The sequence below is a fragment of the Rhinopithecus bieti genome, unplaced genomic scaffold, assembly GCF_001698545.2.
Source record: "Rhinopithecus bieti isolate Rb0 unplaced genomic scaffold, ASM169854v2 scaffold_9899, whole genome shotgun sequence".
Lineage (NCBI taxonomy): Eukaryota > Metazoa > Chordata > Mammalia > Primates > Cercopithecidae > Rhinopithecus > Rhinopithecus bieti.
Window position 1 is genome coordinate 230,701 of NW_016806979.1, and position 11,921 is coordinate 242,621.

The window sequence follows — 11,921 nt, forward strand, 5'->3', positions numbered from 1 at the left end:
AGCCCAGGGCAGAGGCATGGACAGAGTGGATGGAGGTGGGATGTGGACCTCAAGCTGGAGGAGTCGAGGAGGACCCGAGAAAGGAGCCTGACACAGACATGGGCAGGGTGTGGGGAGACCACAGGACAGAGCCGAGCCTGGCCACGGAGCCGGCGTCACCCAGGCCTGGAGTGTGGGCTCGATGAAGGAAGTCCGAACAATATCCTAACCTCAGCCCTCTCCCTGCCTCCTGGAATTCCCCCTCCACTGTAGCCCTCCACTGACCAACAACCCAGGAAAGCTGCCTCACACTCTTCAAATGCAGCAGCATCTGGAACCGAAAGCCGTTCACCTTCTCAGGGCTATGGGGTTCTAGACACTGATGGTTCACATGAAATACAGAACAGGAAATGGAGACTCTTCTTTTCCGATTCTGTTTATTTATTTATTTTAGAGATGAGGTCTCACTATTTGCCCAGGCTGGTCTCAAGCTCCTGAGCTCAAGCGATCCTCCTGCTTCGGCCTCCTCCCATAGTGCGGGGATTACAGGTGTGAGCTGCACATCCAGCCTTCTCTTCCGATTCCCTAAAGCTGAACGGATCCACATTCCATCCCGTTTCCCAGCCCAATGGCCATTCTGCTCCTGCGTGACTAACCACAGAAGGAAGGAGCCCGGGCTGTGCTTCCCAGACGGTTTCAGTTGTGGACTCTGTGGAAGGCCTCAGGCCTGGCAGCCGCCAAAACCAAAACCCTCCTGGAAACCCACTGCATCGCTCGGTAGGACCTACCCGGTCGGGGGGAGTTGAGTGGCACAGGTGCCCTCAGGATGGATCTACCCGGTGGGGAGTTGAGGGGCACAGGTGCCGTCGGGACGGACCCACCCGGTGGGGAGCCGAGCGGCACCTGCCGTGGGGATGGCGCCACTTTTGGATGTCACTTTTCTTGGGAACAGTTATCTTTTTCCCAGGGTCAAAGTAAACAACCTGCAGTCCTGGCAAATGGTAGTCTAGGACCTGTCAGGTTGGAAACTGACAACCAGACTCATGGTCCTTCCTCACTCCACAGAAAAACCAGCATTCTCAAGGAGCTCGGTTCTGTTCTGCGTTCTGCTGAGGGGCCCTGACTTACAACAGAAACAAGCAAACAAGAGAAGTAATCAATCCATCCCCTTCAGCCCAGTTCATGGCACCCTGGGTGACCCTCAGACCGGGTGTTTGCCAAGCTCACCAAGTGGCTTCTTCCCCTGAAGGCAATTCTACAGCTACTTGCATTCTCCCTTTAACGTCTTCCACAGGTGAATAAGAATAGCAGCTACGCTGCACCTCTGCCAAATATCGCAGACAGTTCTTAGGCTAGTCCTGCTCTTTGAAGCTCTGAGCTATCCTTTTAGCCTAACAAAAAGACAAGGTTAAAGAGTTTTTTAAAGAAACAATAGTTGGGCCAGGGATGGTGGCTCAGGTCTGTAATCCCAGCACTTTGGGAGGCTGAGGCGGGCAGATTCTTTGAGGCCAGGAGTTCAAGATCAGCCTGGCCAAGATGGCAAAATCCCGTCTCTACTAAAAATACAAAAATTAGCCAGGTGTGGTGACACACACCTGTAGTCCCAGCTACATTGGGAAGCTGAGGCAGGAGAATCCCTTGAACCCAGGAGGCAGAGGCTGCAGTGAACTGAGATCGTACCACTATACTCCAGCCTGGATGACAGAGCGAGACGCTATCTCAAAAAAAAAGAAACAGTTGGGAGGCTGACGCGGGTTGATTGCCTGAACTCAGGAGTTCGAGACCAGCCTGGGCAACATGGCGATACCCAGTCTCTACTAAAAATACAAAAATTAGCCAGCGTGGCTACTGCAGCTACTCGGGAGGCTGAGACATGAGAACTGCTTGAGCCCAGAAGGTGGAGGGCAGAGGTTGCAGTGAGGTGAGATCGCACCATCGCACTACTCCAGCTTGGAAAGAGTGAGACTCTGACAGGTAGGGCAGGGCAGGGCAGGGCAGTTGGGTCAGGTATGGTGGCTTAGGCCTGTAATCCCAGCACTTGGGAGGATTGCTCAAGCTCAGGAGTTCGAGACCAGCCTGGACAACATGGTAAAACCTCGTCTCTACTAAAAATACAAAAATTAGCTGGGTGTGGTGGTGCACGCCTGTAGTTCTAGCTACTTGAGAGGCTGAGATGGGAGGATTGCTAGAACCTGGGAGTTGGAGGCTGCAGTGAGCTATGATCATGCCACTGCACTGCAGCCTAGGCAGCAGAACAAGACCCCGTCTGTAAAAACAACAACAAAATCACTAGTTGTGCCTGTTTATTGTCAGAAAATATTATTACAAAAGTTTTTCAGCAAACAACTAAATATTGAATTACAATAAATGAGGGAAATATACAATCTTGTACATTACTGAAACCACTGCAAGTTTATTCAAATTTTTGTGCAAAGGATTTATTAGCATCAATGCCATTCATGAAATATTTCTCATTACTACAATACTGCAGGAAGGAAAAATATTAGTTCAGCACGTATTTTAATGTTGCAAAAAAATGACAACTCAGCAAGCTTTAGAAAACGGCACAGACGGGGTCATAACAGAAGCAATGAAGACTCCTGGATTTACCCGAGGACACCTACGGCCAGCAGCTTGGTCTCTCCCAGAATCAGTTTCCAGACTTGCTCAGCCTGTGGCAGAGCCTGGGGACCATGCAGGCAGGAAGAAGCGGGAATATGCTTGATTTTGGAATTGGTCATTTTAAGATGCTTTTAGTAAGATGGTTTCACGTCTACGCCCAAGTCTTGCCAACCAAGAAGCATCCGCGTGAACAGCTCGGAGACACTCCTGCACAGGAGAGCAGGGGGAAGCGGCGGAAAGGTGCCCTACGAGCAGCAGTGCCCAGGAGCACTGGCCACCTCCCTGCGCACCAGATACCCTCTCCCGCCCCACAGGAGATCACTTAGTTTCTCCACCTTGCAGCGGCAGTGGGGCTCAGAGTCACCCACACTCCACACATCCCTCTGTTCACACCCTGCCTCCAGCGTGGCTCCCTCTACCTACAAACCCCCACAAAGTGGTCAACGCTGGGATGACGAAACCTTTCAGATATTATATACTTTGCAAGGCTTGGAAATAAGCTATTGCGTTGGTCTAAAGCTACTCCGGCCATGTGAAGAAACAAGAATGTGCCCTGAAGAGAACTGTGGAGAAACCTCTGAGGCCTCCTTCCAGAGCAAGGCCCACTCACTTGACCAGATTCCTCATGATGTTCAGGGAGGATCCTCTGTACCCCGATCCAAAATGATTCCAGTGGTTCAGGTAGTGAAAGAGCTGATACAACTGAAGGCGCTTCTCGAATCCTGGGGCCTTGGGGATTTTGCCGTGGTAGGCGGAGTAAAAGGAGCTGCTAAAGCCCCCAAACATGCCAGCTATTGCCAGCTCATATTCCGAGTGGCCGTAGAAAGAAGCTGGGTCAAAAATGACCGGCCCAGAGGAATCCTCTGCTACGTTTCCGCCCCAGAGATCCCCGTGGAGTAAGGCTGGGATGATCTGCAGGTCACGGAACAGGTCAGGGATCTTTAACTGCAGGGAGGAAAATGGAGCCTCAGCAAATTGATCAAAGCATGCACGAGGGGTGCCCATGTTTCCCTAAGCACCGCTCCAGGTGCCCGCCCCCAGCCCAGGCAGCAGCGGATAGGACACCGCCAGGCACCCGCTTCCCATCCAGAACCAGACTCAGAGGTGGCCTCACCTGCCCTGGCACCTCCCCGACCTCAGGCAAGAGGGGCGTGTGGCAGGTGCTGGGCGTGCAGTGAGGCCCCGCTCACCTGCAGAGCAGACCAAAGCTGGAGGGCCTCCCTGTCCCCAGACTCCTTCTCCACCATGTCCATCTGGGGCTGAATGCGCTGCCGGGCATAGAACACAACCCAGTCCTCCTGCCAGTCATTCACCTGCACAGTAACAGCAAAAGCAAAAGTAGAGCTCACTGGAAAATGCCAGAAGTGAGGAAGAGCTCAGCCACCCACAAGGATCTGAAAGTGGAGAGGGCTGCAGGGGCGGCACATGGAAGGGGTGGCAGTCACAGGAGGCTGAGGGGGGAACCACATCCCGGGGGGAACCGGCATCTCATGGACATGCTGAGACCTCAGATCCTATCCCAGGAGCAGTGGGAAGCATGGAGATGCTTCAGGATCCACTCTGTAGCCTTCCAAGAATGAAGGCTTCTAGAACATTTTCTTTCTTTCTTTCTTTCTTTCTTTCCTTCCTTCCTTTCTTTCTTTCTTTCTTTCTTCCTTTCTTCCTTCCTTCCTTCCTTTCCTTCCTTTCCTTCCTTTCCTTCCTTTCCTTCCTTTCCTTCCTTTCCTTCCTTTCCTTCCTTTCCTTCCTTTCCTTCCTTTCCTTCCTTCCTTTCCTTCCTTTCCTTCCTTTCCTTCCTTTCCTTCCTTTCCTTCCTTTCCTTCCTTTCTTTCTTTCTTTCTTTCTTTCTTTCTTTCTTTCTTTCTAGATGGAGTTTCGCTCTCATCACCCAGGCTGGAGTGCAGGGGCGCGATCTCAGCTCACTGCAACCTCCGCCTCCTGGGTTCAAGCGATTCTCCTGCCTCAGCCTCCCAAGTAGCTGGGATTACAGGCGCCTGCCACCACACCTGGCTAATTTTTTTTTTTATTTTTAGTAGAGACAGGGTTTCGCCATGTTGGTCAGGCTGGTCTCAAACTCCTGACCTCAGGTGATCCACCCGCCTCGGCCTCCCAAAGTGCTGGGATTAAGGGCGTGGGCCGCCGCACCTGGCCCTGTTCCCGCTTTCTTTACATTGTTTTGTAGCAGTTGACAACAGTTCATCAGATGATGCACCAGAACTTCACCCAGCGGTCCTCTGGATTTTCCTTATCACAGTACCAAGAATGGCGCAGCAAATACCCTTGTGTCTGTGCCATTTTGCATACATGTCAATATACCTGTAGAATAAACCCTGAAGGATAATTACTGGGTCAGAGCATAAGTCCATTTAAAATTTTGAACCATTTAAAATTTTGAAAAGGGGGCCAGGTGTGGTGGCTCATGCCTGTAATCCCAGCACTTTGGGAGGCCAAGGCGGGCAGATCGCTTGAGGTCAGGAGTTGGAGACCAGCCTGGCCAACATGGTTAAACCTCGTCTGTACTAAAAATACAAAAATTAGCCGGATGTGGTGGCAGGCACCTGTAATCCCAGCTACACAGGAAGCTGAGGCAGGAGAACTGATTGAACCCGGAAGCTGGAGGTTGCAGCGAGCCAAGATCGAACCACCGCACTCTAGCCTAGGTGACGGAGAGATTCCATTTCCAAAAATAAATTAATAAAATGTTTTTAAAAATTTGAAAGGGGGACGGGAGTGGTGGCCAATATCTGTAATCCCAGCACTTTGCGTGGCTGAGGTGGGAGGATCACTTGAGGTCAGGAGTTTGAGACCAGCCTGGGCAACATAGTGAGACCCCTGTCTCTACAAAAAAATTAAAAATTAGCCAAGTGTGGTGGTGCATGCCTGTAGTCCCAGCTATATGGGAGGCTGGAGCAGAGGATGGCTTAAGCCCAGAAAGTTTGAGGCTGCAGTGAGCTATGATCGTACCACTGCACTCCAGCCTGGGCAACAGAGTGAGACTCTATCTTTTAAAATTAAAATTAAAACTAAATTTATCAAGCCTGTAATCCCAGCACTTTGGGAGGCCAAGACGGGTGGATCACGAGGTCAGGAGATCGAGACCATCCTGGCTAACATGGTGAAACGCCGTCTCTACTAAAAAATACAAAAAAAAAACTAGCTGGGCGAGGTGGCAGGCGCCTGTAGTCCCAGCTACTCCGGAGGCTGAGGCAGGAGAATGGCGTAAACCCGGGAGGCGGAGCTTGCAGTGAGCTGAGATCCGGCCACTGCACTCCAGCCCGGGCAACAGAGCGAGACTCCGTCTCAAAAAAAAAACAAAACTAAATTTAAAATTTTTTTGATAGGCGTTGCCAAGTTTCTCTCCATAAAGATCATTGCCCCAAGTCACACTCACGTCACAGGGTGCCACGGTGCCTGCTCCCTCGTGCTCTGCCTGGCACATGTGCAGCACACTTTTTGGTCTTTACAGGTTCAATATGTAACAAAAGATATCTTACTGTACTACTTTTTACTTTTTTACTTTTATTTTTTTCTTTTCTTTTTTGAGATGAAGTTTCACTCCTGTCACCCAGGCTGGAGTGCAGTGGTGTGATTTCAGCTCACTGTAATCCCCATCTCCCGGGTTCAAGCAATTCTCCTGCCTCAGCCTCCTGAGTAGCTGGGATTACAGGCGTGAGCCACCACGCCCGGCTAATTTTTTTGTATTTTTAGGAGAGACGGGGTTTTGCCATGTTGGTCAAGCTGGTCTCAAACTCCTGACTTCAGGTGATCTGCCCACCTTAGCCTCCCAAAGTGCTGGGATTACAGGCATAAGCCACCGTGCCAGGCCCAGAACATTTTCTTTCTTTCTTCATTCTTGTGAGACAAGGTCTTGCTCCATTACCCACGCTGGAGTGCAGTGGCACGATCTCGGCTCACTGCAGCCTGAACTTCCAGGCTTAAGTAAAATCCTCCCACCTCAGCCTTCCAAGTGGCTGGAACTACAGGCACGCACCACCACACCTGGCTAATTTTTTTGTATTTTACTAGAGAGGGGTTTCGCCATGTTGACCAGGCTGGTCTGGAACTCCTGGGCTCAAGCAATCCTCTCACCTCAGCCTTCCAAAGTGCTGGAATTACAGGCAAGAGCCACCAGGGCTTTTTTATTTAAAAAAAAAAAAAAAAAAAATTTTTTTTTTTCTGCTATAAGCAACTGGCTAACATTTCCTCTTAACTTCCACTCCACACTGGAGTAAGAGGCCAGAGCTGGCTGACCCTGCCCTAAACCGTGGGTCCACTTCTGACATCTGTCCAACAGCCCTCCCATTACAGGTGATGATGGGAAAAGTCACATTGGCAGCCGGTTGAGAGGACCCTGGAAGAGGAACATCCAGGCCAGGTGCTACCACCCCAGGAGGGAAGGGAGACAGACACACAAGACTGGAGCAGCACAGGATGCCAACATCATGCATCACGCAGTCATGCGCACACACGTGTACACACACATACACGTACACACACATACACGTACACACATGCACACGTGTGCACATATGCACATGCGTGCACACATGCACATGCACATATACACGTATGCGCACACACACGTGCACACACATAGTGTGAGTACAGCCACGAGAGAAAGGGGCGGAGCTGGTTAAAACCCCCAGAGCAGGCAGGACCAGAGAGCACCACTCCCCGCCCCTAAGCAGGTTTCTGGACAACCTTCCACATTTCAAAGTCTTTCTACTGCCCCGTGCCCACCAGGAAACCCCGGAAGTTTTCTAGGTTCATCTGTACCCTCCTCCCGAGGACAGGATGGGAGCCCTGTCCACTCCACACGTGCTGGGCATCGGGCAGCACTCCCCGGGCTGAAATGTGGAGGGAAGCAACCATCAAATCGTACAACCAAAAGTTCACAAACCCTTGTCATTGCACCCTCTTTGAGAGTTTGGTATAACCTCAAACAAAACATTTGTGAAATTCCCTCCTTTTTACCCACCTGGAAATCCAGCTCCTAACTTGCTGCTCCTCCTCCGTTTCTTCGTGCTTACCTGGCCTATTAGGTGGGTCAATCTCACGTCAACCTCTCAAACATCAGCAAAGAAAAAATGGTGCAAATACTTTGACTAAAGCTCACAAAAAAAGGAAGGGGGTGTCCCCCCGATCCTCGTGTCTGAACTGCTGACCTGATTGTGAAACAGAGGCAAATGCTGTGCACTCACCTGGGGGAGGTATCCACAGCACGTCACCACGTCAAACCCAAACCGGTCCACAAAGGGCCGTTCCTCCTGCCCACCTCCTCTCCCTTGCAAGCAAAAGAAAAAAAGAAAGAAAATTAGTTCTAAGGGATCCCAGCGCCCACTCTCTAAACTGAGTCACCTTCAGACACGACCTCAGTGAGCTCCTACCAGCTTATGCCCCTGCCAGAGACAAACAGGGCCTGGATCTCCACCAGCTCACCGAACACCCCCGACAGAGCCTGCTCCAGCAGACGTCAGCATCAAAGACACTAGCTGCTCCCAAGCAGCGGCACCAGAGGACACGCACAGGACAGGGAGCCTGTCTCGCATCCCAACAGGACACGCAGGGGTGTGGGGGAGGACCACACTGTGTCAGGAGAAAAAAGAGGAGGATGTTCTTAAAGAGGAAAAAGATACTTTGGGAGGCCGAGGTGGGCGGATCACCAGAGGTCAGCAGTTTGAGACTGGCCTGCCCAACACTGTGAAACCCCGTCTCTACTGAACATAGAAAAATTAGCCAGGCGTGGTGGCAGGCGCCTATAATCCCAGCCACTAGGGAGGCTAAGGCAGGAGAATCGCTTGAACCCAGGAGGCGGAGGTTGCGGTGAGCTGAGGTCACGCTAATGCACTCCAGTCTGGGGAACAACAGCAAAATTCCGTTTCAAAAAAAACAAATAAATAAAAAATAAAGAGGAAAAAGAATCTGCCCCCAATCCATCAGAAAGGATGGCTCTCAGTGGCAAACCTGGTGCCATGTATGTCAAATAAACTACTGTGCTTTGAAATAATCTCATGAGCCGGGCGCGGTGGCTCACGCCTGTAATCCCAGCACTGTGGGAGGCCAAGGCAGGCGGATCACCTGAGGTCAGGAGTTTGAGACCAGCCTGGCCAACATGGTGAAATCCCATCTCTACTAAAAACACAAAAATTAGCTGGACATGGTGACAGGCGCCTGTAATCCCAGCTACTCGAGAGGCTGAGGGAGGAAAATCGCTTGAACCCAGGAGGCAGAGGTTGCGGTGAGCCGAGATTGTGCCACTGCACTCCAGCCTAGGGACAAGAGCGAAACTCCATTTCAAAAAAAAAAAGAAAAAGAAAAGAAATAAGCTCACTCCTCTGCAGTCTCCCTAACTCAAGAAAAATCCCAATGGACTATGCTCTGTAAGACTGAAAATGACAGGACAGGCGACCTGGGGGCCTCTCAGTGGATCCTCGCCACACAGGCAGCCTGGGGGGACCCGTCATGGACCCTCACAGAACAGACTGTCTAACAGCATGTCTCGTACAGCAGACTCTTGGTGATCTGTTCCGATCGTCAGCTAATCTGCCCACATTTACCACGTGGGCTGCGCACAGATTCCAAATGTCAGCAGATTAAAATACCGGAAAATTCCCTCAATCCTGACAGTGCGTTACGCTCTAGAAAGGTCAGACACAATGGCTGTAATTCTGAGCCTCAAGTACGACTGTTTTACAGTAACAGACCCTGTGGTCCAAGCTCTGGCTTTTTATAGAAAGCCAGAGAGCCTCTGCTTACACTCTTCCCGGGAACGAGAAGTAAAAGCGACTGTAACACTAGGCGCATCTCGCGTCCAGCAAATGTTTTGTCTTTCAAATGCATTTAGGACACAACAGACGCATCACATTCACCGTGTTCAGTGCACTGTGAGATGCGGCTCGAGGCAGACGTTCCCTTGCTCTGGCATCAGCCCACGTCCGACCCTCCCACGGCTGCTGCACGGCCCCACCTGAGCCCACACTGGCTGAACGTCCTCGTCTAGGCAGGAGCACCCACGGCCCGCGCAGTGCCATACCCACTGTGCCCGCCTCTTTCAGGAGTGTCTCTCCACGCTTCTTGTTCTCAAGGTGTAAATCGGCCAGCTGGGCTCCAAGCTTTGCAGCATGACTGTCAAATCAAAAGGCAGCAACTAAACAGACGATACACAGAAAAAGGCAACACACCCACGGCTCAGTCTCAGGACACACAGAGAGGGTCTGTTTTTTTTTTTTCGAGATGGAGTCTCACTCTGTCGCCCAGGCTGGAGCACAGTGGCATGATCTCGGCTCACCGCAAGCTAAACCTCCCAGGTTCAAGCGATTCTCCTGCCTCAGCCTCCTGAGTAGCTGGGATTACAGGCGCCTGCCACCATGCCTGGCTAATTTTTTGTGTTTTTAGTAGAGGCGGGGTTTCACTGTGTTGGCCAGGCTGGTCTCAAACTCTGACCTCAAGGCATCCGCCCACCTTGGCCTCCCAACATGCTGGAATTACAGGCGTGAGCCACCGCGTCCAGCTAGTAGGTTGGACATTTTGAGGACCGAAAGTCTGTTCTGGTGAAGCAAGAGGGGATAAAGGTGTTGATTAATTGACAATCTTTCCCAGCCTCGTCCGAGTTTGCAGTGGGTTTTTTTTTTCCTCTCTTTTTTGAGACTGAGTCTCACTCTATTGCCCAGGCTGGAGTGCAGTGGTGCGATGTCAGCTCACTGCAACCTCTGCCTCCTGGGTTCAAGTGACTCTCCTGCCTCAGCCTCCTGAATAGCTGGAATTAGAGGCGCCTGCCACCATGCCCAGCTAATTTTTTGTACTTTTGGTAGAGATGGGGTTTCACCATGTTGGCCAGGCTGGTCTCAAACTCCTGACCTCAAGTGATTGACCCGCCTCAGCCTCCTGAAGTGTTGGGATTCCAGGCGTGAGCCACCATGCCTGGCCCACAGCAAGGCCTTTCGTCAGTATCTCACTCTGGGAGATTCCCCTTGCTTCTGCCCCTGGTTGCAGAGAGTGCCTGCCGTTCATTCTGCAGAACTCATGATATGTGGAATCACGGGCTCTATGCATCACACTCCTTAAAGTGATGCCCCCCCAGTACAAGCTTCAGTCATCAGAGAAACCACTCGGTGGAAAAGAAAGCCAGCTGGGGGCTGGTGTGAAGGCGCACCTGCTCAGATAACAAAGCCAGCCTGGGGCTGGTGTGGAGACGCACCTGCTCAGATGCCTCATGTCCACGTGCTCCATCACCAGCACGCTCCCACCGCTGGGGGCATCCAGAACCTTGATGGGCTTGGGCACTTTCACTGTGTTTGTTTTCAGGATGGCAGTTAAACTTGCCATCTCACCTTCAAACATTCTTCTGGCCTGTCAGAAAAATACCAGAGGAAGTGGAAATGGAGGGAGGCAAGGTTACTTCCGGGAAGGTTCTGTAGATAGGTTTTCATCTGGCATTACAACTTCAAACCAAGACTATCCTGACAGGATTCCATATACATGGACAGTGTTTTCAAAGGCACTTGCCAACAGGGTAGGCTACAGGTTCAGATGCTGTACTGGAAGAAGAGGACTTCAGCTTTCTAGTGTTGGACTATATTTGTGTGCTATGGTTGAATCGGGAGGTTCTCTGGGGAGAGGAAAGTCGAAGGCACTAAGATCTGGTAACAGCGGGACTGTGAATGTGGGTTACCTGTCGGTGTCCTCAGACAACACCTCAACTGCAGTCCTGTTCCACCTACAGGACACAGACTCCCCCGGCCTCTCAGCTGCAGGCGGCACCCTGACTGCCTATGCCAGTGACCTGGGGTCACTTTTCACCTGCATAGACCACCAAGTTCTATGCCACCTCCTACCTAGCACTGAAAACCACCTCATCTTGAGATGCCATTTCCATCCGAATCCCCAGGACCACAGCGACTCCTCCCTTCGGTCCCCCTGCTCACCACACAGCAGTGATCCCTGCAGAAGAGGTCAGGGCCAGTGGCTTTTCCTTTCCTCCTGCTACACACACCACTGCCCTGCCCACTCTCCCATCCTCACCTGGGGCTCCACCCTTACACACACAGACACATACACACACACAACATATACACAGAGACACAACACACACATATAGACACACATACACATATGACATAGACACACCGTATACACACAACATACAGACACACACACACAACATACACAGCAGTGATCCCTGCAGAAGAGGTCAGAGCCAGCAGCTTTTCCTTTCCTCCTGCTACACACACCACTGCCCTGCCCTTACACATCTCTGATCCTTACCTGGGGCTCCACCCTTACACACACAGACACATACACACACACAACATATACACAGA

General features: G+C 51.4%; 1 protein-coding gene across 1 annotated transcript; it reads right to left on the minus strand.

Annotated features, from left to right (window-relative positions):
* Positions 1-2,368: 2,368 nt before the first annotated feature.
* On the minus strand, positions 2,369-11,915 carry FN3KRP (fructosamine 3 kinase related protein). The gene is made up of 5 exons (XM_017879161.1): positions 10,799-11,915; positions 9,635-9,726; positions 7,803-7,885; positions 3,792-3,914; positions 2,369-3,546 (listed from the first exon to the last, which is right to left on the minus strand). Exons 1-5 carry the CDS (start codon positions 10,939-10,941, stop codon positions 3,208-3,210), a joined length of 780 nt encoding a protein of 259 aa, XP_017734650.1. The 5' UTR covers positions 10,942-11,915; the 3' UTR covers positions 2,369-3,207.
* Between the last annotated feature and the right edge of the window lie 6 nt (positions 11,916-11,921).